This window comes from Anguilla rostrata, chromosome 18 (assembly GCF_018555375.3).
Source record: "Anguilla rostrata isolate EN2019 chromosome 18, ASM1855537v3, whole genome shotgun sequence".
In the NCBI taxonomy this organism is placed as follows: Eukaryota; Metazoa; Chordata; class Actinopteri; order Anguilliformes; family Anguillidae; genus Anguilla; species Anguilla rostrata.
In genome coordinates this window covers 28,505,664-28,531,804 of record NC_057950.1, presented here as the reverse complement: position 1 = coordinate 28,531,804, position 26,141 = coordinate 28,505,664, and the positions used below count along the sequence as shown (strand labels likewise).

Below are 26,141 nucleotides of genomic sequence, written 5' to 3'. Positions count from 1 at the left end.
ATGTAATCGCGCGTAAAGGCAACATTTCCACCGACATGTCGTATACCTTTGCAAAGGCGATATATCCAGAATGCCGATTACTTCAATTAAAACTAAAGGCAAGTGCAAGTCGTTCCTGATTTCATCACTGATTAACACAAAACTATATCACAATACAGCCATACTCATCTGGATTTAATTATACTGAAAATCAGTCGAACTCGCGCGTTTTAAGCATCAAGCGCATTTTAAGAGCCCTGGAACAGCATAGCACTAACGTATGCTTCTTAGACCTGCCACTGACGCAGGCCTGAGCTGAACCTTGCATTGTCTCCGTTTAAATGCACGCAGAAAAGCAGTCGTTGCTGTTTTCAAATGTGATCTGTCTGAGGATAATCATCACCGCTCATCGCTTGCATAGTTTTGGACTACAAGTAACTTTCAAACAATAGACTGGACATGTCTTAAGCGGTTTTTAACATACTCGATTTGATAATAATGGGCCACTGTTACTTTCTTTATGAGTAACTAATTTTTAAGATATTTTTAGTGCAAGACTACGAAGACCATTTGTTGCTCTTAAAGTGATTTAGACCACACTGTTTGATTACTGTTACGTGTTATAACTAATTTTACATACTGTAATTGACTAGGTAAGCATAGGCTGCTATTAAATTCCGCCTATGCAGATACAGAAAAGGAGATCGGCAGATCCAACCGCACTATTCTGTACTATGCATTAATTTTACTGCCTTGTGATTTTTTTTACACTCTCTAGTTAACTGGACAATAGAACGAGTCGTGGCAGAAGTATTGTTTTGAGGTTTGTCATTAATGTAATTTCGGACCCCTAGCTTCCTATATGTGTCAGTGAATGAGCTCCTCGTACTTTTTCTTTCCTTTTTTTCATCCAATTGGGTCCCGAAGTCTAAAATTGGGTCTTAATCTCAACCAGCCTATTTGGCCTTTTGATTGATGTCCTCGTTGCTCTGGCAGGCAGGCTCCCAAAGAGGAAAAGGGAAAAAAGCGAAGGGAAAAAAGCGAAGAAAAAAACAGACAATCAGCTCCAGTTTAGCCTTCCTCACATACATGCACTCACACCTATTTGAGAGCGACTGAAGCGAGACGACATCTTAAACCACCGATAACGCGGGAAGGACTTCTGTATTTTACAGGGGGCTTAGCCGACTATGGATCATATAGGAATTCATCTGCACCAGAACCCGGCAGAGCCCATAAGTTTTGGTATCGATCAAATTTTGAACAATGCGGATCAGGGGAGTTGTATGATTTCCAGTCCCAGGCTGCAAGACTCTGACTACGGTTTAGGATGCATCGTCAGCAGTGCTTACAATACCATGACTGGCAACTATAACACCAATAATTCCGGGGGATATAACAGCAACGCATGCAGCGTCGCATCTTTGAATGGGTCATACAATGTGAATATGGGCATGGGCATGAACATGAACGGGAATAATCTTAATTCGGCCGGAGTGATCCGCGTGCCAGCGCATCGACCGCTCGGTAGCGTCCACTCATCAATACCCTGTAGCATGTCCACGGTGCCAGGAGTGGGAAGCGTCAGTTCTATCAACAATCTCACGGGATTAACTTTTCCCTGGATGGAGAGCAACAGAAGATACACCAAAGAAAGATTTACAGGTAAAATGCATTTGATTTCAGGACAGTATGCTCTTGTGAAAGGTACATTATGAAAGCCTCTGTTTTATATTGCTTGTGATTTCTGTTGAGCAACGCATGTGCCGTATTATCCGGCCTGTTGACAACGAATTTACAACAAATAGGCTTTGATTCATGCCTTTTTTATGAAGAGTCAAAATTTAATTAAGATTAACGTAAATATAACATGGTGCGCATAAAGCTAACGTTAAGAAGAGAGTCGATATTATGTAACATTATGATTGTAAACAGAAACATTGCAGTACGAATTTGCACTATCGTTTTCCACATAAATGGGTTGGTAACTCAACCTTTGTGTCAGGCGATACGATATAATGGAAATACAAGTTTTTATTCAATAATTAAATCCATATTAAGTACCTTATTTGACACGTTATTTTATGCCTAGACAACACGCTGTTAGGCCATACATTTCGCGCATGTTTAAATGTAGAAATTAATGTTTAAGCAAGATTCTAATTTATTTACAATTGTGACAAAAGCAATATCATATCACGTCTTTAAAATATTTGACATGTTTAGGAGATTAGGAACATCTTGACGGTCTTTCTTTAGCCATAAAACACTGCGAGAAAGCGCTAAGAACGAGGCCTGAACACGAAGCGTTGTCTTTCAAAGACAGTGCAAACTGCTCTATTATTTGTTTTTATTTTAACTTCTCCAATAGCGTCATTCGGGAAGCCAGAATCATATTTGAATAAAAATCCCTTTAAAGGTGATTATAGTATACTTAGCCAAGACTTTAAACGTGCTTAGCGTCACGGGAAGAAACAACAACGGATAGATATATATTTACAACAACAACAGCAGATAAATATTTAATTTAAACCTGCTTTGATTGTTTCTGTGATTTTCGGTCAAATGAATATTATGTTAAAAGTGTGGGTATTTACATAATGTAAAAAATAATAAAGTATTTACAAACTTCCAACAGTTTTAGTAAATGTAATCTAATGCCATCATAAGATAAACAAGTAACATGAAGTTACTTTAGACAACAATGGCCACATGGGAAATATTTATTTTAAACTATTTTTAACTTTTTAACCAACTCAAATCCTAACCCTATCTGTAAATGAATGGGGACGAGAGTCGTCCGTTTTCATGTGACGTGTAGGCCTACAAACTGAACCTAATTTCACGAGAGGGTCATTTAAACATGGAATGTATGTGTTTTAAAATGAAATGATTATAACGATCTATTATTAATGAAATGTGCTACAACCTTTTGTATTGTTTGTCTCATTTTACTGTATCAATGTATGTCTGTTTCTTGTATGTGAGGGGGAGTACGTTTTGTAACGCAACATTTCAGAGAAATCTGACAATAAAGGATAGTCTAATCTAATCTGATCTAATATAAAATAAATTAACATTATACGAAATATACTTAATAGTAAATTACATAATGTGAATTACATAATGGTTTAATTGCAAGTCTTGACTTTCAGTATCAATATTTCAACCTGTGTTGTGACCAGCATGATCCATTATTAATGGGAAGTAATCTCTATCGTTTAAATGCACACGGTTTTAGTAAATAATCGCGTATGAATCCCTGTTGTCATTTACAAGCATGCCTGCAAGTAAGTGTGAATGCACAAAATATATTCAATATCGATTTAACATAATCAGATTTCTTCATTATGATTTCCCCCTAAAAATTAATAGAACTATTATATAAGTAGGGCCTATAATATTTATTGTATTTGTACACTCATAAACCGTTCTGAATCAGAGTCAGATAAATGCCGAATGAGTTCTTTTACATACGGCTAATGGTGGACATTGAGCATAACGAATATGGTGAAGAAGCTCTGGCTGTGTATTTACTTTTTCTGAGTGATAAGCGTCGATTATTGCTCGTTTTGTTTCTTAAAAAAAGGAGCAACCTCTTACATCTGCTTGGGTCACTGGACCCAGCCGTGCTTTGCCTCTGCGACTGCGCTGCTTCGCTGTTCTGCTGCTGATTTCTGCCGCTTGCTTTCGCCCTGTCTCCCAATCCAGTGGCGCTCTCACCCTTCACTGTAACACGCCGTATAGGTCACCCGTACCAGAACCGGACACCACCGAAGAAGAAAAAGCCAAGGACATCCTTCACGAGACTCCAGATCTGTGAACTGGAGAAGCGGTTTCACCGGCAGAAATACCTGGCGTCTGCAGAGAGAGCGGCCTTGGCGAAGGCACTTAAAATGACTGATGCGCAAGTCAAAACATGGTTCCAGAACAGGAGAACAAAATGGAGGTGAGGAATCTAATATTTGTTACATATTTGTATTCATATTATTATGAATACAATTATGAATTCACCAACAGCTTTGGAATAACAATAACAATGATGATGATGATGATGATGATGATGACGATGATTATTATTATTATTATTATTATTATTATTATTATTATTATCATTATTATTGCCGTACTGAATATTTCAATATTTTAGGCCTCCAATGAGTTAACTAAAATATAACATAGGCCTACACATACATATTATATTTTTAAAACTATTTAAACAATTTTACTACACATAAATATATACAGTAACCAAACTCTCTAATACCTTAATATATAAACCATGTTATTAGCTCATTTGAAAGACCATGTTATATGGAATATGAGCCCAGATTCAATGTGCCCACAATGCACTTCCAATAAAGGAATAATATTCAATTATTAATTATTAATTATTATTTATACTACTGCTACTGCAACAGATTGCATAATTCTTACGTATGGGTAAAAACAGTCTTTAATCATTTCTTTGGCTTTTGCGTGTTGTGTTATTATTTATGCTATGAATGAAAGTCATGAGGCGTAATGCCACGTTAAATATGTGACTACATTGATATGAAAGAAATTGACTAATATTTCTCTCCCAAATTCGTTTAGCTCTACAGTACCTTCATAAAAACTGACTGGGTTCTATGGGTTTCTCTTGTAACAGAGGATCGCAGAAGGAACAATGATTAACTCCCAGATACTGGAGGGGCATAAACACGTACATTTTTCATGTGAGGTGTTGCTTATGAGAATAAAATTACGCATAGGGAAATATAGTAGATATGTCTTCTTTTTTTAAAATAACTGACACAGCATCCTGTTGTCTGTTGTTATTATTGTGGTTATAATGCTGAGTGTAGCGGTGATAAAAATAATGAAGACGATAAATATTGTAACGGCGACCATTATTATTATTATTATTATTATTATTATTATTATTTTTTTTGTTCTTGTTCTTGTTAATTAAATGCGAAGTCAGGCATCTGTCTTTTCTCACACACACAGACACACAAACATAACCATACACGCACACACACGCACATAGTCATTAATGTGCATATAAATGAACAAGCGCGCCATAACACACGCCTTGTTCCTGGGGTAGGGTAATAGGCTACTACCCACTCATAACTGAACCGAGCAACGTCGCCAAATTTCAGTGTGTATAATTTCAGGTGAATAAATAATATAATATGGAGTATACGAATGTTGCTGGCATCATATGAACAGTTTTGGCCGTGTGAACGCAAATATTTGTGAAGCTATCGGTTATTACTGAATTAGCTAGCTTACCATTCCTTGGAGTTGTGGGATGTTGATGGGATGAAATATTCGTAAACAGGCCTGGACTCAAACAAAGCTGTTTGACGTTCCATCAGACGTATAGCGGCTGAAATTTCTCTGTTTGTCAGGTATTTGTTTTACAGGTAATGGTAATGTTTTCCCATCTGGCTACGTTAATGTTAAACACCCACCACCCCCAGATCGTAGAACATTTGCTACTTATAGTTACATCAATCGTTTAGTTACATCATCCTGACTCTTTGCCAATATAGGCATCTGTTCATTGAAATAAAAGACCTTTTAAATCAAAGTAAATTTTTCACCTTTTTCAATTTTACAAAGTTGTTCTTATGGGGTTCTCTCGTGCAGGCTATATAGTGATCCATCTAACGTCCAAACAGGCATTGAAAATTACGGTCATCGCCGATCGACTTTGACGTCTGTCCGCCTCTTGTCTGTATTCTTTCAGACGTCAGACTGCGGAAGAGCGGGAAGCCGAACGGCAGCAAGCGAACCGAATCCTCATGCAACTCCAACAAGAAGCCTTTCAAAAAACATTAAACCAGCCAGTGACTCCAGACCCAATTTGCCTGCACAACTCCTCCTTATTCGCTCTTCAGAATCTCCAGCCATGGACTGAGAACACAAGTAAAATCAGCAGCGTGTCTACATGTGAATAGAGAGATAGCTACTATACGTTAAGTATAGTCTCGTCACAGGCATGGAGGTGTAACGCAATAAACACAACCTCACAGTGAAAACGACGTAACGACAGCAATCAGATTCAAAATTAAAATTCGAACTTTCTAAAATATATGTAGCGGGTTAGCACATGTACCAATACGAGGCTTAATGGTGCGCCCACATATTTACTGATTATTAAAGTCTACTTGAATTAATTCATTATGGCTACGTCAGTGTAGGCTTTGGGGCCACAGAAGAAAAAAGTGCAATTGCAAATTCTAGGAGACAGATCGTTTATATTGCACAGTGTTCTTTAACATTTTAAACAGACTATTACTATTTTTAAAATAATCTGAAATCATGGAACCAGAAAACGAAACGGAAGTTAAAACTACGTTCATCGTTGCCACATCCACATGTAAACATATCCCAAAACCGAAATTAGCCTATAGTGGCCATTCAGAGAATAGCATAAACAATGGACCGTGGAGTAGGTTGCAATTTTCGTAACAAGCAGTTTTGAAACTATCGAGACATATATTACTTTGTCAAGCTATATTTGTATTTTGAAACAGTTAATTACTAGGCTATATACTTTCCATCACATATGCTTTGAGTAGTTACGTGAAAAAATGTACATTTTAATAATATTATTGCGATTTATCAACAGTTATTCGTTTAAGAAGAACCTAAACCTTTTGAATGACCAATTTTACACTCTAAATCAAATTAAGCACTTCCTTTAGCACTTTGTTCAATTCTGAACTTTCACGTCATTATTTTTGTGCTGAAATAGAATTTTATAGGGTTTTATACGGATTATTAAACGTTAAAGTAAAACGACATGCTGTTGCTGTCCTGCGCTGTGTCTGCATCGCAAACTCAGTGCAGTCACAGGGGAATTTAAAATATCAATTACACTTTCATACTCCTCTATGGCCAGTTCAGATCCAAACTATATTTACTTAATGACATTAAGGAAATACACATCAATGACAATATCAACAGCAGTGATGATAGTAATGGTGTACTTGTTGATATATTTCATTTAAAATGATACGTGCATCAGTTACCCATCACAACACTATAAACACCGATCATGTTTAGTGTCTGTCAAAGCTTTTGCGTCCTGGTTCTCAAATCAATGTAGCAGTGACTGAAGTTTGAAATCCAAGTCGACTGCCAAAAACAGCCAGTCCTGCGAGCCAGAGGCACTGCAGTCAGTGAACAATGCCGATTGTCTTAGCAAAGCTTCTCATAGGTTCGGCTGAAAACTTGAATGGCATTAAAGCCTTTGTTTTTAATTACAAATAATAATAAAAAGCAAAAACAAAAACAAAGAGACACATACATAAATAAACATATGTAAAAATAAATAAATGAAACTATCGATTTGTTTTGGCAATGAACACCAAATCTGGAGTATGTTTTCCAAAAACTACTGGTACAGGCACACGTCCAGGAGATTATTTCAAGACTTAGCCCACCAAGTTTGGTATTGCGTGACGCGACTTTCTATGGTAGGCTAGTTCTGTGAGTGGACGGCGGTGACGAACCCATTACATTACATTACAGGCATTTAGCAGACGCTCTTATCCAGAGCGACTTACACAACTTTGTAATGTAATGTAATGTAATGTAATATGATTGCACCTAAGAACAGTGATCTGGATTAAATTAAATGCCTCATCTTCTCTGGCGTCTCATGGTAGCAGCAAATTATGAATTTTAGAAGAAAATCATTTTCTTCTTCTTCTTAAAGATCGAGAATAACCCTACGCATATCACATTTCGTTAGTCCATAGTACAATCACGGTGTACTCCGCTTAAATAAGGAAAATCATGTCAATCGATCAAACAGCTTTCATGTGTCTATGAAATTTTGGTGACTAATAATGATTTTGCATTATTTACACCGTGTTTGTATTGGGTCTTTGGGTCATTGGGTCACTATCAGTAATAACGGTATAAATGTATGGAACTGTGAGTTTATATTTGTTTACTGCACCTCGGTATGGGATTAGAGTGATACTTCATCATGCTGATTCAGTGCAGATGGCACGCGGAGCGGCTGAATCAGACCAGGAGCCCGTTTCCCCCGTCGAAGGAATGTGGTGTTTCGTTTCAGCGTCCACTTCAGATGTTAACGGCGTGTCGTCAGTCGTCTAATCCCAAGAAGCATAGTCTAAGGAGAAAATAAATGGGAAAATATTAAATTACATGTGTTAAAGGTCAGAATTACACAAAAGGACTGGGACGTAATCTACTGTCCAGCGCCAAAAGGGAAGGTTGTGTGAATCAGGATCCAATGAAATTTAATCTCCTGCCAGTCATCGGCTTCACATTTAAATAACAGATACATTAAAGCATCTGTTTTTTTTCCTGGTGCAAGGGGACAACTCCATCATGTGAAAATATGAAAAGCAGTTTTGATTTTGACTAACTACTTTCTGATGGCAATTTGATTTATCTGTGTACCCCTTACAATTACATTTCCCATTCATAAAATTATGATATCGTATTGCAGCCTTACAGCTGCTTCCACGGGAGTAGTCACGTGTTGATTTCTGTACAAAATGACACCATATTCACACAAGCACTACTGTAAGCGCATCTGTTAACCTGTTAGTGGCATAATTCTTTTTGGAAGTCTGGATGTTTTGCTCTGCAGGTGAAAATATGATCATTAATCAAATGAAACAGATGTAAACTGCATTTAATATTCTGTGAGGTACAGCACTTTCTATTTGTTTTTCACCTAAAATGAATATGTATCTGTTTCTAAATATTTTTGGTAATGAAACTATGTTTTGATGAGCAATTTTGCATAAAACTTGTAGAATTTCACGTATTGCACATGATCAGAAAAGAATGGCAACTGCTATGTAAGAACACAGCTAACTTCCATGAACCACTGCATACTGTACCATATTCATGTAAATATGAATATTTATGATGTATCCAAGTCTTCATGTTAAGTGACTGATTTATTTTATTAATGCAAGCAGCCACAAGTCTGTATTTCCAAAATGCGTATTTTCTAAATGTGATTTTTTTCTTTCTAAAATAACTTTTTTACATATAATTTTCATGTACATTTCATATACATTCACAGACTATGTGAAATTATAAAATTCTGGACTGCCTTCTACAAAGATGGTATCTTTTATTATAGCTTGTTTTTCAAACCTAGCATACTTTGCTGAAAATGGCCCCTGCCAGGATCTATCACTGCTTCAGAATAAAATGAGTTACAGTGCAGACATCAGAGATTGCAAAGAGTGCTCACATTACTGTTGTGACTTTCCTTTAGACCCCAAGCTACTAAAACACCGGGCAGTGAAGTGCACACTGCAGACTGATACATTTACAACTGGGTTCATGTTAAACTGGAAGGATTTTGTAAGAAAGTGGAATGAGTCAAATGAGAGAACTGCCTACTCTCTTGTGAAGTTACATATTCAATATGAATATATTCACATCACATAAATATATGTACATATCCAATAAGCATATGTTCACATGTGTATATATACATATTAAATATGTATATATTCACAGGTATATGTGTACATATTCAAACAATTCTACCTGAGAATGTTCCTTATGCAAAGAATTTAACAACAAACAACATTATTATCCTTTTAACCCCATTTATTGTAAAGCACTAAGAGATTGTGAAAGGAATTAAAAAAATTAGCAAGAACAACAACAACAACTATAAAAATATTATTATTATTATTATTATTATTATTATTATTATTCATAATAATAATAATAATAGTGGTAGTAGTAGCAGTGTGAGTAGTAGCCACAAATTGCATATGTGAATTCTTAAAGATTATGTCAGATTTTTTAAAGATGTATTATCCATGGTATGGATAATACACATAACCACATTTTCCTCTGCTCCACACTTGGGTGCACATCTTTGCTCACACAACACATGGAGAATACATTCAGTCTTTTACTACACATTAAAATATTTTCAAAAGCCATTCATTTGTAAAAGAATAAAATCAACTTATTTGAAAAAACAAAAACAAAAAAAACCCCAATACTTTGGACATTAATCTTTACCTCAGTAGTGCAGTTGATGCAAGAAACAAGATGCCCACAGACCAACTCACATATCCACTTCATGGTTTTTAATTTTAAATTTTAAAAAAAAATACAAAACTCCTCTCTATTATCAAGCTTTTGAGGAATAAAAATTAAATGCCTGAGATATCCTGAATATAAATATGTAAAACCTTTTACACTCTACAATATTAAACTGCTCTTTTTGTTATGACCCCCTAAAAATATTTTTTGCAGCGCAGCAGCACAGTTTAAGAGGTACAGCTGAAAGATGTCTTCACTGGATCAAAGTCTCTGCTGATTTTTAAAACTTGTCAGTGGCAGGAAACCCATCTCATGAAGCCTTTCAATAATCAAATGGACACCCCTCAACAAAAAGGGCTGTTTTTTAATTGTATTGCAAGCATCTATATTGCAATAGAGCAGCACTCACCATGCCTGTTTTGGGGAGATTGCTCCATGAATTGTGGATTGATTATTTCTTGAAATTATCTTCATGAAAAATTAGGAAAATATAATTGCTGTTACCACAGTTGGTGGTGTGTTGTCCAAACAATTAGGATCAAGCAGACTGAATATAATTACAGACTGAAAATTTAACACGTGTTGATTCCTATATCTAACTGAATAAAGTAAAGAAGACGAGTGACGTAGCATGATATAACTCGCTCCAGGAGATTGCATGTTACTCTCAGTCCGATAGATGGCGACATTGTCCACCTTTTCCCCTGAACTCTACAGTTCATTGACCTTTACCTTACAGTGGTTAGCAGATAAATTAACGCTGATAAACATTACAACGATTGATTAAATGCAATAGAGGGCCATCATCAGTAGAAGGCTAGTTAGCTAGGTATATAATATCAACATAGGCTAGATAATGCATGGAGTGAGCATATTTGAAACGCCAATCCCACTGAGAAAACGCTTGAATATTGAAAGTATACAATTTAAAAGAATATGGGAGTCGTATAAATCTTATAAGCCTATGTTTTTTTTTTTTTATTATTATTAAATTTGCTTTAATATCGTGGAACAAATATCCGAGTGCAGGGGAAATATATTCATTGGACTGTCGCCTTAAGATGACGTTTCAAAACGTCATTTTACTTCGTCAACAAGAAGACGGTTTTATAATTTGACAGCTGCGAGCATTCGCAGAAGGCATAATGTCTCTGTTGCGTGTGTTTACTAATCCCAGAAATCATATTTGTAAAGGCGTACTTGTGGAGTCAGTTTTTAAAGGTGAGTACAATGAAATTAGAAAGAAAGAAAAATGCACGCCGTTTAACCTTAGCTAGCTTAGCTAGAGCATGTAGCTAGGTATGGCTTGTGGAGTTTCTGGAACTTAATGAAATACCTTTACGACTTACAAAAATCATCTAAAGATGATAAAGGTCTGTGTGTGTCTGTGTAGGCTTCTCACAATACACAATAGCTAATTACAAAGCTCAGATTGCATATTGCGTCCATGATTATAGCCTAATTATTATGCCTCTCGGGGAAGCCTGCTCGCGGACTACAGGGTCAGCTACAGATGGGAAGCCGCTGGACAAGGAGCCTCTGAGGAAGGCCAAAACCCCACTCGGACGTCTCGATATTTCAGAGAAAGAAACGACAAAGGACGTCCTGGAACGTAGGACCAGTCATTTTCCCTTGTGAAGTTTAGCATTTCTATTTCAGTGTCAATGGCAGATCAGAAATGTTGTTTGCATTTTGTATTCCGTGAAACATCTGTATTAATATTCTTGCAAACAGTTTTTAAGTTGTGGTTTCGTTTGTTGATTGTTTCAGGATTCCCGGATGACGTGAATCCTGTCACAAAAGAACAAGGAGGACCCAGGGGTCCCGAGCCCACGCGATTCGGCGATTGGGAGAGAAAGGGGCGGTGCATAGATTTTTAGTTTATTACTGGACACTATATATGTTTAAAACTCTGATTTTCCGGCCGGACTGTAATATACTTGAAAGAAAAAAACGCATATTAATATGCACACAACACAACTGCACTATAAATGTGGAAATGTGTATTCTAATACAGGTATGCTACATGGCAGCAATTGTATTTGTGTAAACAACTTAAGAGGGAATTTGACATTTAATTACTCAACACTGTTGTACTTATAGCACACACATTTCATGTGGTGTTATTCAAAGTTTATTCCAGCAGTCATAATAGGCCTGAAAGTAGAACGTAATTTGAAATATAACTTGTGTGTATAGCAATGTGTGATCATCTGTTAAACAGGTGTTTCTTACAGAACTGGGATGATGAATAAATACGTTATTGTATGAAGTCGAACTGTGGTTTTTATGTATTTATATATGTATGCATGTCAAAAACGTTTTATTTTTTTTATTTTTTAATGCAAGCCAGAACATAAGTTTTTCACTGATACAGAAGCTCAATGAGAAGCTGATGTCCAGCTGTGTTCTTAAAAAGCACGCCACAGTTAGAGGCTGGATAATCCTAATACATTTTCAAACATTAGATTCATTTGTAAAATGCAGTGCTTCATTGGACTGCTAATTCATAATTTCCAGACGAGGGTCCTTATTTTGTTACGATAAGGTGTGTGCTCACTGACAGCTATGTGTAAAACACTACTTAATTCGTGGTGGAAAGCTTTGAAGTGCACAAGAACGTACAGTAGTTTGTTACTTCTCTGACGTAATCTTACCACGATAAAACGCATGGATTCTGACTCACTTCCAACCGCTGTCTTTCTCTCCGTACTTGATGCGGAGTAAGCGACGATTCGTTTAAAAACCCAGAATTGACAATTTAGCCAATCAGAGTCCGGTGCTTATTTCAGCAACGAACTCTCGCTGTCTGGCATATAGTTCCGGTTCCGGGTACTCCCCCTTTTCTGCCATTGACGCTGCCGCTTCTTGCTTCACGGTTGTGAGCAGCGCTGCCTCGGGGAATGGTATTGCTTGTAGCTCATTATTTCGTTACGAAGCATTAGGGGAAGGTGTGTGTTTTACTCAAGAAGTGTGCGACAACGCTTGTGGCGAGATGACGACGCGTTCGGAAAGAGAGAAGGCCCAGAAACTCAATGAACAGCACCAGGCCATCCTGTCCAAAATGCTGCGAGAAGAAGACAACAAATACTGCGCCGACTGTGAGGCGAAAGGTAAACGCTGCGTACTTGGCAGACCGATAAGCTTTAAACTTAATTCATGTCATTTAGTCGCGGTGGGTCTGAATATTTTACAGGTGTTCGTTCTCCATTTTTATGTCATCGAGAAATTAGCTTACTGGTTCATTTAGCGTGCTAAGGTAGATACCTTAACGTTACCTAGCTACCGACCAGTGAGCTAGTTTGCTATCCACCAGGTTTGATTGGTTACAACCTCTCTTTCTCCCACGCTGTCGCTATGATCGCGGGTTTGCATTATAGTCTAGCGTGTAGCTGTCACGCTGTCTTGATTGTGATTTGTTCGCGTTTATATGGCTAGTCTAATAATTTTGTAGTAATACAACGTCATGTATAATATAATCGTTTATGTATGACAGTACGTCTTCTCAACCGAAGCGCTTTACGATAATCTTCAGTAATGCTATCGCTGTCCAGGTATGTACCTAATTAATTAGACGAGGTAATCTAGTTGACGAAATGCTGTTTTCGGAGAAAGACCGTTAGATCTACCTGTGCGCTGGCTAGCCAGAGGCTAGTGTAAGAGCGAGCCTAGCTAACTGACGTCGGCCAGGTAAGTTGGCTAGAATGCAACCTAGCTATCAACTTTACGCTGTTGTCATACCACTAGTTACATGCATGTCTGCTGTCAAGTGGTAGCTATATAAACCTCGCCATGATTTTCTGTTGGCTAGCTATCGGCGTGTCTGCGCAAACTCTTGGAATTAAGGTTGACCTGTCGATTTAATAATCATAAATAATATCACTATTTATATAGTGGCAGTGCGTACTTTAACTGAGATAGTGAGTCTGATTTGTAGTCGTAGACTAAATGTTGGCTGACCAACATTTATGGTCACTTATCACTTTTATTATCCGCTTGTCATTATCGGATCATCTGGCCTACCGGCTTTTTTATTATCTTAGGTTTATTCATGCACGGACAGCTGATGTATCCATCTTGTAATGATACTGTTTGTTTGGCTAGTGGAACAAGGTTAGGGAAACACTTGGGTCTAGCATTCCCTTCCCTTCGCCGATGGGGGATCGCCTGGAATAACGGTGGACGCTCATGATTATTTCGGTTTCAGTGTGTGCCCTTGCTCTTGAATGGGACTGAACGGTGATACATTGTGAGTTAAGGGCGTGCTGTACAGTTTGGAGGTGTCCGGTGTGCTTCCGCTGTTTGTCCAGCCAACGCATAGGCCTTTGTGCTCTCTGGCCTGTCCTGCCATTTTGTTCCTTCGTTTTGACTTTATTTCCAAGCAAAGCCATCGCATTTGTTTCAGTTTTGAAGCCACGTGCAAGACGCATGCGTAACATCACAAAAACTTAATTATCTTCCCTCAGTTATCCTGCAGTGATTTTACTGACAGCATCGTTATACGTATTGGAATATTTTGGGGGCGATTTTCCCCTTGGCTCGCTGCAAACTGTCTCTTAGCAGGTCCAGAATATTTTCAGCCATTTAATATTGGGAATGCTAATAAAATGGATGCATGCCAACCTTCTGAAGGCGAGGAAAGTCCATAATCCTACCAGCAAATTATGCTTTTCCATTTCCTGGGACAGAAATAATTGGCCTTGCAGAGATTAGAAGTGAACTGCGCACACACTGATGCAGTGTCTAATATGTTCTTTCATTATTTAAGCATTTTCCATAATCTACCATATGACAGGTTAATTATCATGGCAACTGTCACCACATGTACAGGTATGTAGGCTAATCCTGCCTTATTTCACTCGTGTGGGACCCTCTTGATTTTTTGTGCATTTTGACACAGTTATCTTGTCGCACTGATTTTGGAGGCTGTCATGCAGTGGTATCATAATGATAAAGCATTACCTGCAAAGTTACAGTTGTCCAAAAAGGCATTAAATCGGCTCTGCTCCTTTCATTGTATGGGTCACTTTTTGTCAAATGAATCCTTTATTTTTTTATTAATAGCTAACCATGAATTGAGTGGTCTGTTTTCTCCCTTCTTGAATTCTGTTTCCTAAGATCTCCGGTTTCAGAAACCGTTTGTAATATCAGTTGGGACTGAAAAAAGACAGATGAAAATGAAAACTTGAGCATCCGGATCCTGTTACAGTTCAGCCCAGATTCTGTCTTCTTGCGCTGTATAGTTTTTCTCCCATTGGGAGTCTATTGAATGATTTCCACAGAAATCACGGCCCTTTGTATTGAAGAACAGATACTAAGAGTTGAGCGGACAGGGCGGGGTTGTCAGGGCAGGGTTGTCATGAGGTGGGAGGGACTAGGCCCGCAGGGGCGTGGTAATGAGTGAGACTATTCACCTGTGCCACTGTGGGTTGGTTCAGCACCAGCTGAGCCGGCCCCTCGACCTATGAGCAGCAGTCTCGTTTCTCTGTGTGCCTGGGTCACATGTCCGGGTCACATGGGCCCTGCGTGGTCACATGGTCACCTGAACATGCATGTCGAGAGCACGGTGTGGTTCCGGTCGGTTTGACCCGCCTCCTGTCACAGACTGTGTGAGAGAAAAGAGGACGTGTGACCCCCGGCTTGCTCTGTGAGGTCATTGCTCAGCTCTCATGTTTCTGTTCGGAGTTCGAGGGTCTGGAAAATCATGGTGCTCAAACAGAGACCTGGGGTGGGGAAGCCGCTTGTGGTAAAATAACCACTTGCCAGCCAGGTTCACTCTCAAATTCAGGCTTTCCACATTCTTTGACATTTTTTGTTACATTTTTAATGTCCTCCGGGAACGTGCGGGTGCCAGTCTGAGCGTGAGTGTGCACTGTGAGTAGGAGCGTGCACTGTCAGAGCGTGAGCGTGCCAGTCTGAGCGTGAGTGTGCACAGTGAGTAGGAGCGTGCACTGTCTGAGCGTGAGCGTGCCAGTCTGAGCGTAAGTGTGCACTGTGAGTAGGAGCATCCCCTGTCTGAGCGTGAGCGTGCCAGTCTGAGCGTGAGTGTGCACAGTGAGTAGGAGCATCCCCTGTCTGAGCGTGAGCGTGCCAGTCTGAGCGTGAGTGTGTACAGTGAGTAGGAGCATCCCCTGTCTGAGCGTGAGCGTGCCAGTCTGAGCGTGAGTGTGCACTGTGAGTAGGAGCATCCCCTGTCAGAGCGTGAGCGTGCCAGTCTGAGTGTGAGCGTGCACAGTCAGCAAGATCATGCACAGTCAGAGCATGAGCGTGCCAGTCTGAGCGTGAGTGTACACTGAGTAGGAGCGTGCACTGTCTGAGCGTGAGTGTGCCAGTCTGAGCATGAGCGTGCCAGTCTGAGTGAGCGTGCACAGTCAGCAAGATCGTGCACAGTCAGAGCATGAGCGTGCCAGTTTGAGCGTGCGCGTGCACAGTGAGCAGGATCGTGTACAGTCAGAGCGTGAGCGTGCCAGTCCGAGCGTGCACGTGCACAGTGAGCAGGATCGTGTACAGTCAGAGCGTGAGCGTGCCAGTCCGAGCGTGAGCGTGCACAGTGAGCAGGATTGTGTACAGTCAGAGAATGAGCGTGCCAGTCTGAGTGTGAGCGTGCACAGTGAGCAGGATCGTGCACAGTCAGAGAATGAGCGTGCCAGTCTGAGCGTGAGCGTGCACAGTGAGCAGGATCGTGTACAGTCAGAGAATGAGCGTGCCAGTCTGAGCGTGAGCGTGCACAGTGAGCAGGATCGTGTATTAGTGTTAATCAGTTTAACCACCAGGGTCCAAGTTGAACTATGCGGTTGTTCCCTGTACTTGGACCGGTACTTCTCTCTAGGGGTTTCGTCATACTTGTTCCTGGTTATGGTTATACACTTTGTTGTACGTCGCTCTGGATAAGAGCGTCTGCCAAATGCCTGTAATGTAATGTAATGTGTACAGTCAGAGAATGAGCGTGCCAGTCTGAGCGTGAGCGTGCACAGTGAGCAGGATTGTGTACAGTCAGAGAATGAGCGTGCCAGTCTGAGTGTGAGCGTGCACAGTGAGCAGGATCGTGCACAGTCCTGCTCAGAGTCTAAACAGTAGCAGGATGGTCTTTGGCTTGATGTACTGCTCTGGACAGACGATGCTCTTTTTGTTTGGGCTGAGCCTGGGGGGTGATCCTGATGAGGGCTGGTAGCCCGCTCTGTTATATTTAGTTTTACAGCCGTTGTTGTAGGCAGCTTTCTGACATTTTGAATTACTATCTAGCACAAGTATTTGCAGGCTGAACTTCCTCCTGCAGCGTGTGATAAATTATTACTGCAGGCTGGAGTTACTCTGCTGCATCGGGGCTATTTCATGCTAAACCTCTCTGGGCCAGCAGAGGAAGAGCACGACCCCACATTCAGCGTCCTGATATCGCACGCACGCACACACACACACAGGCCCACACACACACACACGCACACACGCACAGGCCCACACACACACACACACACACACACACACACGCACGCACACACGCACAGGCCCACACACGCACACGCACACACGCACAGGCCCACACACACACACACACATGCACGCACGCACAGGCCCACACACACATGCACACGCACACATACACACACACACACACACGCACGCACGCACAGGCCCACACACACATGCACACACACACACACGCATGCACACACACGCACAGACACACGCACACGCGCACGCTCCTGCTCTATGTCGGGATGGCACAGTAGTAGCTCGAGTCGCGGCCGACCCCAGGCCGGGTGAGTCACTCGGCACGTGCTAGTGTGTGTCTCAGCGTGTGTGTGTGTGTGTGTGTGTCAGTGTGTGTGTGTCTCTGTGTGTGTGCCAGCGCGTGTGTGTGTCTCAGTGTGTGTGTGTGTGTGTGTGTCAGTGTGTGTGCCAGCGCGTGTGTGTGTCTCAGTGTGTGTGCCAGCGCGTGTGTGTGTCTCAGTGTGTGTGCCAGCGCGTGTGTGTGTCTCAGTGTGTGTGCCAGCGCGTGTGTGTGTGTCTCAGTGCGTGTGTCAGCGTGTGTGTCTCAGTGCATGTGTCAGTGCTTGTGTCAGCGCGTGTGTGTGTGTCTCAGTGCGTGTACCAGCGCGCGTGTGTGTCTCCGTGTGTGTGTCAGCGCGCGTGTGTGTGTCTCAGTGCTTGTGTCAGTGCGTGTGCCAGAGTGTGTGTGCATGTGTGTGTCTCAGTGCGTGTGCCAGCACGTGTGTGTGTGTGTGTGTGTCTCAGTGTGTGTGTGTGTGTCTCAGTGTGTGTGTCAGTGCGTGTGCCAGAGTGTGTGTGCATGTGTGTGTCTCAGTGCGTGTGCCAGCACGTGTGTGTGTGTGTGTCTCAGTGTGTGTGTGTGTCTCAGTGTGTGTGTCAGTGCGTGTGCCAGCGCGTGCCGCTTTGCCGATGCCAGCCTGTGGAGCAGAGAGGCAGTGTGTCAGAGCCAGGCTCTGTCCCACACTGTTCAGCTGGCAGTTAGGAGCGTTCTGGAGAACTTGCTGACTCAGCGCTGTGTGTACCTGACTGACCTCTGCTAACGCTGCGCTGATACGTCCTGTACGGCCCCTTTGCTCAGCAGCCTGTTCAGCGCTTCGCTGCGTCCGGTTTCCTGTTTCCATCTCACTGGGAAGGGTCCTTTCGCCTGCAGCCAATCAGGACTCTGCGTATGAGATGTGCAGGTGTGCTGTCCAATGGGCACGTGCTGAGCACGGCGGCTCTCTGCTGTGGGACGGTCTCGTTCTTAGCAGCTGTAGCTGTGTGTGTGTTCCATGCTATACGGGAAGATCTCTTTGAGCCAAACCTGCTGCGCTTTATTACTCCTGTCCATTAAAAAGACTTCCTGCTGTCACCCGCGCTACCTTCTGGCACCACCTGTGCTCTCTTGTGCTGGCTGAGTGTCCTTTCTTCATGAATATTCATAATGAGGCTGCCAATCAGAATGCTTACAGCTTAAGCAAGGACGGGGTTGGATTTTTCAGTGTTCCAAAGCATGGAGCTGAATGTCCTGAAAGCAGCCTGTGGCATCGCCCCTGTTGTACTGCTGTTAATAACCGTGCTGTTCCTCCTCCATGTTCCTGCTTAATGAATAAAAGATGTTGGCCATTTCCCTGATCGTACACAGCCTCGCTCATGCTGCAGTCTCCACCGCCCGTGCCAGAGCGTAGACGAGCACACGCTGTCGTCCGAAGCGTGATGTCACAGCGCGACCCCCAAGCCACGTGCACACGGACTCGAGCCGGAGGAAGACTCTTCAGCTTTGTAGCAAGCGGACCGCAGGCTCTCGCTCGACCAGCAGAGGCTGCTAGAGAGCTACTGGAGACGAGGAGCTTTTAAGGATGGCTAGCCTCATCGCTAACACCACGAGTGGGATTCGATCCCTGACCGTGGGGCCCACCCACGCACTGGGACGGGACGGGCCGTCCGGCAGCCCCCTCCTTCCTGTTTTAAGCGCTCACTTCCTGTCCCAGCTCATAGGGCTTATCAGCCGGCATGTTGAACACACGGGCGCGTGGTTATATGTCGGATTGGAAACTGAATTCAGCGTTTATTAAGTGAAATGAAGTTAAATGAAACACAAAATGGCCGCATGTTCCTGGGCTGCTCTGCCTTACTGGGTGTGATATAAAGGCCCGTAATGAGGGTTTCCTCCATAATGGCCGGCCAAAAGGTGCCGTTTGGGTCAGTGAGCGGCTTGAAAGGGACGCTGACTGAACCAAACAGTCAGGAGCTTTTAAAGCTGACTGAACCAAACGGAAACCTCTGTGGAAGCTGCCCTTTGGTAAGGTGAATTGGTCCCCCCCCCCCCCCGGCCAGAACCGATTACTCAGCAATCCATTCTCACAGGAAATGGAAGATAATTAGTGGTCTTGCTTCGGCAAGCCCACTCTTGATATCTTTCATATTTATTATCTGCACTTTCCGCCCAATTTTTCTAGCTCTAACTAGTCCTACAGCACTACGTTCAAATTTTTTACACCAAAATTACCGGCTAGTTCCAAACATTGTTGCTTGTATTCAGATTTTTGAAATATTCAAAACTTTTTGAAATATTCACCTTTTTTTTGTGGTCACTCCATAGAGGCTCACTCATGGACGTTTAGTGGGACGTTTAGTAGGATGCATGCACCGGTGGTCACTCACTCACGGACGTTTAGTAGGACACACTTCCAACGGCATGAGATTTTTAAGAACAGCTTTATCGCCTAACGTTACTTTAGCTAACTCTAACATGTTAGTGTTTCGCCACTTTAGTTAACCTAGTTAGCGCGTACGAATGCTATCCTGCACGCATGAGTAGGAGCTAATGACACACAGCTACAACCACCGATCCAGATGTATGGACACACAACAACTAACGTTACAGAGGTGAGGACATGCCATAGCTAGCTAGCCCAGTTTTACTCATGACACTTTTAGGATATGACTAATCCCTGGAACATAATCGCTACTTGCTGATCCCCGGCTATATGTAACGCTAGGGTGCGCCGTGGGTCTGGACGGTTTCGTGCTTCGTCTGAGCTTTGGGCCCTCATTGAAATGTATGCGCCCTCATTGAAATGCATCGAGGCTTGAGGACAGTGCCAGTTGGAATTTGAAGCAAACCCACACAATTCCTTCAGGAATTGTAGCCTGTCTAGTTCGATAATTGTTCTCACTGGAAAACTTCTCCAGGTAGTGTTCATTAAAGCCGTGGCCAGTTCAGTGTCTGTTACACCTGTTTTAAAGCCTCACTGTCTGGCCTGTAAGTTCTGACTATGACTTATGGGATATTCTATTGCATTTTTGCCTGTGTGTGTATATAATGAAGATGGAGACACATATATAGATACTTGTACTGGTCCAGATGCCATGTGCATTCCTACAGAGCTCATTATGGGGAAATGGAGTTCTTTCTGTGGGGCATTATGGGTAGTAGGGGTCTCTGTTGGGCTGACCCGATGTTGACCCCACTATTCTCACACGCTTTCCCTTCCCACCTTCCAGAGATTGGAAAGGATTAATTATCTCTCTCTAGCTCTCTGTCTCTCCCCACCTTCATTCCGTTGCTCTGTCAGGAGTATGTTAGCTGGATAATGGGAGACCATTGAAGATGTAGTCAGGCTGCTTTACTCCTTTACAGCTGTTTCAGTGGTGAAACGGTGATTCATGTGTGGCTCACACAGCCTCTGTTAGTTTCATGTAATATTGCTTTTAACTCGCTATGACAGCTGTGTTCAGCCCTGTCTTCCCCTAGCATCTTTTCTTGCAGACTGTTACTTTTTTCTTCTTCTCACTCTGTTTGAACTCTTACTTGAGGAAGCTCAGGTCATCCCACAGACCGCTCTGTAAAACAGGAAGTGAGCCCGTCTCACTTCCTGTCTCACCCTGTGCTCGGTCTCACTCACCCGTCATCTGATTGGCTGCTTGTGCTGTAAATACCTGTTTGTGAGCCCCCCAGTGATGATGGGATGCTAAAGTCATTCCCAAAGCTGCACACTGACTTTGTGGTGGCTGACCGGTTAGATTAGCATCTGTCAGCCAGTTATTCTCAGAGCTGCAGTCTGAGTTTGTGGTGGCTAACTGGTTAGATTAGCATCTGTCTAGTTCAGTGGTCTGTAGAGTAGTTCATTCCCATTGCTGCACACTGAGTTTGTGGTGGCTAACTGGTTAGATTAGCATTTGTCTGTACAGGAGGAGCTTTTTTTTTTAGCCTCATTGGCTCATTGTGTGTGCAGGAGCTTTTAAAGATGGCTAGCCTCATCGCTAAGGCCGCGTATAGGAGCTTTTAAAGATGGCTAGCCTCATCGCTAAGACCGCGTATAGGAGCTTTTAAAGATGGCTAGCCTCATCGCTAACAGTGCGTGTAGGAGCTTTTAAAGATGGCTAGCCTCATCACTAACACCGCGTATAGGAGCTTTTAAAGATGGCTAGCCTCATCGCTAACACTGCGTGTAGGAGCTTTTAAAGATGGCTAGCCTCATCGCTAACACTGCGTGTAGGAGCTTTTAAAGATGGCTAGCCTCATCGCTAACACTGCGTGTAGGAGCTTTTAAAGATGGCTAGCCTCATCACTAACACCGCGTATAGCAGTTTTTAAAGATGGCTAGCCTCATCGCTAACACTGCATATAGGAGCTTTTAAAGATGGCTAGCCCCACAGCTTTGCATTCCAGTGGCCCAGCTGTCATCTGTGATTGATACTGGCCCGTTTTAAGCAGATTAATGCCGGTGCATTATCTGTGTGTGCGTGTGGGGTCTGAGAGCTGTTAAATGGCGGTCTGTAATGGAGATAATGAGCTGGGCTGCAGCTCTGCTTCCTGAGCTTGGCAGATTCCCGCCCCACTCAGCGCTGTGTGGGACGGCGGTGGCAGCCGGGCCTGTGGAAACGCTGCTTTATTTCCCCCACAGTCTCTCTGCCTGCCATCGGGACCGGTTTCATAAAACCGTGTGTGAGCAAGTGAAGACCAGGGTGGACAGATGTCTGATTGGGTGTATGTTACAGTAGGCCTAAAGTGGTGTGTGTGTGTTTGTCCATTTGTGTGTTTGTGTGTGCGTGTGCTTGTCTGTGCGCCTGTGGGTGTATTTGTGTTTGTGCGTGTGTGTGTGTGTGTTGGTGGGTGTGTGTGTGTGCGCGTCTGTGTGCGTGTGTGCATGTGTGCATGCGTGTGCGTGTGTGCGCGCGCACACGTGTGTGTGTGTGTTTGTCTTTGCAGCATCCAGGTTTTCAGTAACGGAACCAGAACCTGAGCTGTGTGGATTGCTGGATTCCTGAACGTCACACAGTGATCACCTATTTATACTCTATTAGCCAAAATAACGAGTGACTTGATTCTGTTGATGCATGTATGTGTGTGTGTCTCTCTTTCTCTCCATCCTTCCCTCTTTCTTTTTTCTCTCTCTCTATCCACCCCCTCTCTCCACCTCCCCTCTCTCTCTCCCTCTCCTCATCCCTCCCTCTGTTTCTTTCTTTCTCTCAATCCATCCCCTCTCTTCATTCCCCCTCTCTTTTTCTTTCTCTCACTCAATCTACCCCCCTCTCTTCATCCCCCCGCTCTTTGAGCATCAGTGCTGTGCTGTCCCTGCTGTGTTTCAGTGAGGGCTGTACTGTCCCTGCTGTGCTTCAGTGAGGGCTGTGCTGTCCCTGCTGTGCTTCAGTGAGGGCTGTGCTGTCCCTGCTGTGCTTCAGTGAGGGCTGTGCTGTCCCTGCTGTGCTTCAGTGAGGGCTGTGCTGTCCCTGCTGTGTTTCAGTGAGGGCTGTGCTGTCCCTGCTGTGCTTCAGTGAGGGCTGTACTGTCCCTGCTGTGCTTCAGTGAGGGCTGTGCTGTCCCTGCTGTGCTTCAGTGAGGGCTGTGCTGTCCCTGCTGTGCTTCAGTGAGGGCTGTACTGTCCCTGCTGTGCTTCAGTGAGGGCTGTGCTGTCCCTGCTGTGTTTCAGTAAGGGCTGTGCTGTCCCTGCTGTGCTTCAGTGAGGGCTGTGCTGTCCCTGCTGTGTTTCAGTGAGGGCTGTGCTGATGACTGTGCTGTCCCTGCTGTGTTTCAGTAAGGGCTGTGCTGATGACTGTGCTGTCCCTGCTGTGCTTCAGTGAGGGCTGTGCTGATGACTGTGCTGTCCCTGCTGTGTTTCAGTGAGGGCTGTGCTGATGACTGTACTGTCCCTGCTGTGCTTCAGTGAGGGCTGTGCTGATGACTGTGCTGTCCCTGCTGTGCTTCAGTGAGGGCTGTGCTGATGACTGTGCTGTCCCTGCTGTGCTTCAGTGAGGGCTGTGCTGTCCCTGCTGTGTTTCAGTGAGGGCTGTGCTGTCCCTGCTGTGTTTCAGTGAGGGCTGTGCTGATGACTGTGCTGTCCCTGCTGTGTTTCAGTGAGGGCTGTGCTGTCCCTGCTGTGTTCAGTGAGGGCTGTGCTGATGACTGTGCTGTCCCTGCTGTGTTTCAGTGAGGGCTGTGCTGATGACTGTGCTGTCCCTGCTGTGTTTCAGTGAGGGCTGTGCTGATGACTGTACTGTCCCTGCTGTGCTTCAGTGAGGGCTGTGCTGATGACTGTGCTGTCCCTGCTGTGCTTCAGTGAGGGTTGTGCTGTCCCTGCTGTGTTTCAGTGAGGGCTGTGCTGTCCCTGCTGTGTTTCAATGAGGGCTGTGCTGATGACTGTGCTGTCCCTGCTGTGCTTCAGTGAGGGCTGTGCTGTCCCTGCTGTGTTTCAGTGAGGGCTGTGCTGATGACTGTGCTGTCCCTGCTGTGTTTCAGTAAGGGCTGTGCTGATGACTGTGCTGTCCCTGCTGTGCTTCAGTGAGGGCTGTGCTAATGACTGTGCTGTCCCTGCTGTGTTTCAGTGAGGGCTGTGCTGTCCCTGCTGTGTTTCAGTGAGGGCTGTGCTGATGACTGTGCTGTCCCTGCTGTGTTTCAGTGAGGGCTGTGCTGATGACTGTACTGTCCCTGCTGTGCTTCAGTGAGGGCTGTGCTGATGACTGTGCTGTCCCTGCTGTGTTTCAGTAAGGGCTGTGCTGTCCCTGCTGTGCTTCAATGAGGGCTGTGCTGTCCCTGCTGTGTTTCAGTGAGGGCTGTGCTGTCCCTGCTGTGTTTCAGTGAGGGCTGTGCTGATGACTGTGCTATCCGTGCTGTGTTTCAGTGAGGGCTGTGCTATCCGTGCTGTGTTTCGGTGAAGGCTGTGCTGATTATTGTGCTGTCCCTGCTGTGCTTCAGTGAGGGCTGTGCTGATGACTGTGCTGTCCCTGCTGTGTTTCAGTGAGGGCTGTGCTATCTGTGCTGTGTTTCAGTGAAGGCTGTGCTGATGACTGTGCTGTCCCTGCTGTGTTTCAGTGAGGGCTGTGCTATCCGTGCCGTGTTTCGGTGAGGGCTGTGCTGGGCTCTGACGGCAGTGCTCCCCCTTGTGGTGGCCTAAGTACCTTTCCTAGGCTTTGTGCTGACATTTATTCAGTACCCTTTGTCACATGATTGGGCATGTCATTAATCGTCACGGCGATAACGATGTGGCCGCGAGCGTGGGCCCGCCCATCAGTCAAGGTCAGTTTTAAAAGCACGGCAGTGTTTGTGCCGTAAATGCAGGAGCACATATCTACAGCACTGGGGAGGTCGATGTCAGGGTCCCACACCTCCCCCTTTTAAATCAGCGACCAATCTCAGCATGCAGGATTTCCCAGGATACCGTCTGTCACATTGAGTCTGGTCTGGCATAAGTGCATGTGGATATTTGCCATGTGAAGCTGATTGACATGTGTTACTTGTAACATGGTCATTTTGTTGATGTTTGTAACATTTGGATTCCATGCATAGCGATATATATATACGCACGTACAGGACAGGACAGTGTGGGAGTGAAGGTGACCCAGAGGACAGCCATCGTGTGATGCATACGCTGAGTGTGCAGTGAATCTCGCTCACTGTGTGGGACGAATATCACTGGGTTTTGCTGCCCCCTCCTGCTTGTTTAGTGTACTGCACATTTATCCCATTTGTCATGTGGACCACAGCTTATTCCAGACAACCTTTTTTAAAGAATATTTTTTTTCTTTCTTCCATCCTCCATCACCAGAGTAAGAGCACTTCGCTCACTAGTGAATGGCAAACATGACTGTGAACGCATTCAGGGACTGATGCGAATTGTGGTACCTCTTAATCCTCGTTACCATGGTAAGACAGGTGACAGCTCCTGGGGGGGTGTGAGTGTCAGTGGGGGTATAAAAACTCAATAGGACATGGATGGATGGATGGATCAATGCATGAATGTCTGTATGCGCACTTTTTCTCCGTTGTCATTTGCACAGGCATGATATTGCTGGGATGTTTTTCTGAATTTATTTTCTAATGCTGACACGTTTTCAACACTAACAACTTTGCCTCGTGTCTGCAAAGGTAAGACTAAAAGACACATTTAAGTTTTAAAGCAAGGCTGTATTAAAATTTGGTTCCTAAATTATAAAACTATAATCAAATGTAATTAAAGAACTGATTGCCAAACTCTGTTCATAGTTCTTCTCTTTGGCATTGAAATACTGCAGGACTTAGACGACAGTGTCACTCCAGTCTCAGTCGCTCCAGTCTCAGTCACACCAGGCTCAGTCAGGCAAGTCTCAGTCTCTTCAGTCTCTGTCACTCCAGTCTTAGTCGCTCCAGTCTCAGT

General features: G+C 43.5%; 2 protein-coding genes across 4 annotated transcripts in view; both read left to right on the top strand.

Moving 5' to 3' along the window:
• The first annotated feature begins 379 nt into the window (after nt 1-379).
• On the top strand, nt 380-9,202 carry tlx1 (T cell leukemia homeobox 1). Of its 2 annotated transcripts, none has more exons than XM_064316996.1 (3): nt 380-1,644; nt 3,691-3,928; nt 5,720-9,202. In XM_064316996.1, the coding sequence occupies exons 1-3, from the start codon at nt 1,170-1,172 to the stop codon at nt 5,928-5,930; spliced, it is 924 nt and encodes a 307-aa protein (XP_064173066.1). In that variant the 5' UTR covers nt 380-1,169; the 3' UTR covers nt 5,931-9,202. The 2 variants fall into 2 exon arrangements, with proteins under 2 accessions (XP_064173066.1, XP_064173067.1); XM_064316997.1 differs by having other exon boundaries at nt 388-1,644; nt 3,727-3,928.
• A 3,669-nt stretch (nt 9,203-12,871) lies between these two features.
• The window catches only part of smap1 (small ArfGAP 1), an 89,134-nt gene continuing 75,864 nt past the window's right edge, over nt 12,872-26,141 (top strand). For both annotated transcript variants that reach the window (XM_064316995.1, XM_064316994.1), the window contains exon 1: nt 12,872-13,151. In XM_064316995.1, the coding sequence (XP_064173065.1) occupies nt 13,034-13,151 (118 nt within the window). In that variant the 5' untranslated portion in view covers nt 12,872-13,033. The remainder of the gene's footprint in view (nt 13,152-26,141) is intronic.

What these genes read in the sequence shown, in the direction of transcription:
- tlx1 (XM_064316996.1), top strand. Translation starts at nt 1,170, where the DNA reads ATGGATCATATAGGAATTCATCTGCACCAGAACCCGGCAGAGCCCATA. An exon ending in CACCAAAGAAAGATTTACAG is followed by an intron (nt 1,645 to 3,690) that starts GTAAAATGCATT and finishes CTCCCAATCCAG; the next exon opens with TGGCGCTCTCACCCTTCACT. An exon ending in AACAGGAGAACAAAATGGAG is followed by an intron (nt 3,929 to 5,719) that starts GTGAGGAATCTA and finishes GTATTCTTTCAG; the next exon opens with ACGTCAGACTGCGGAAGAGC.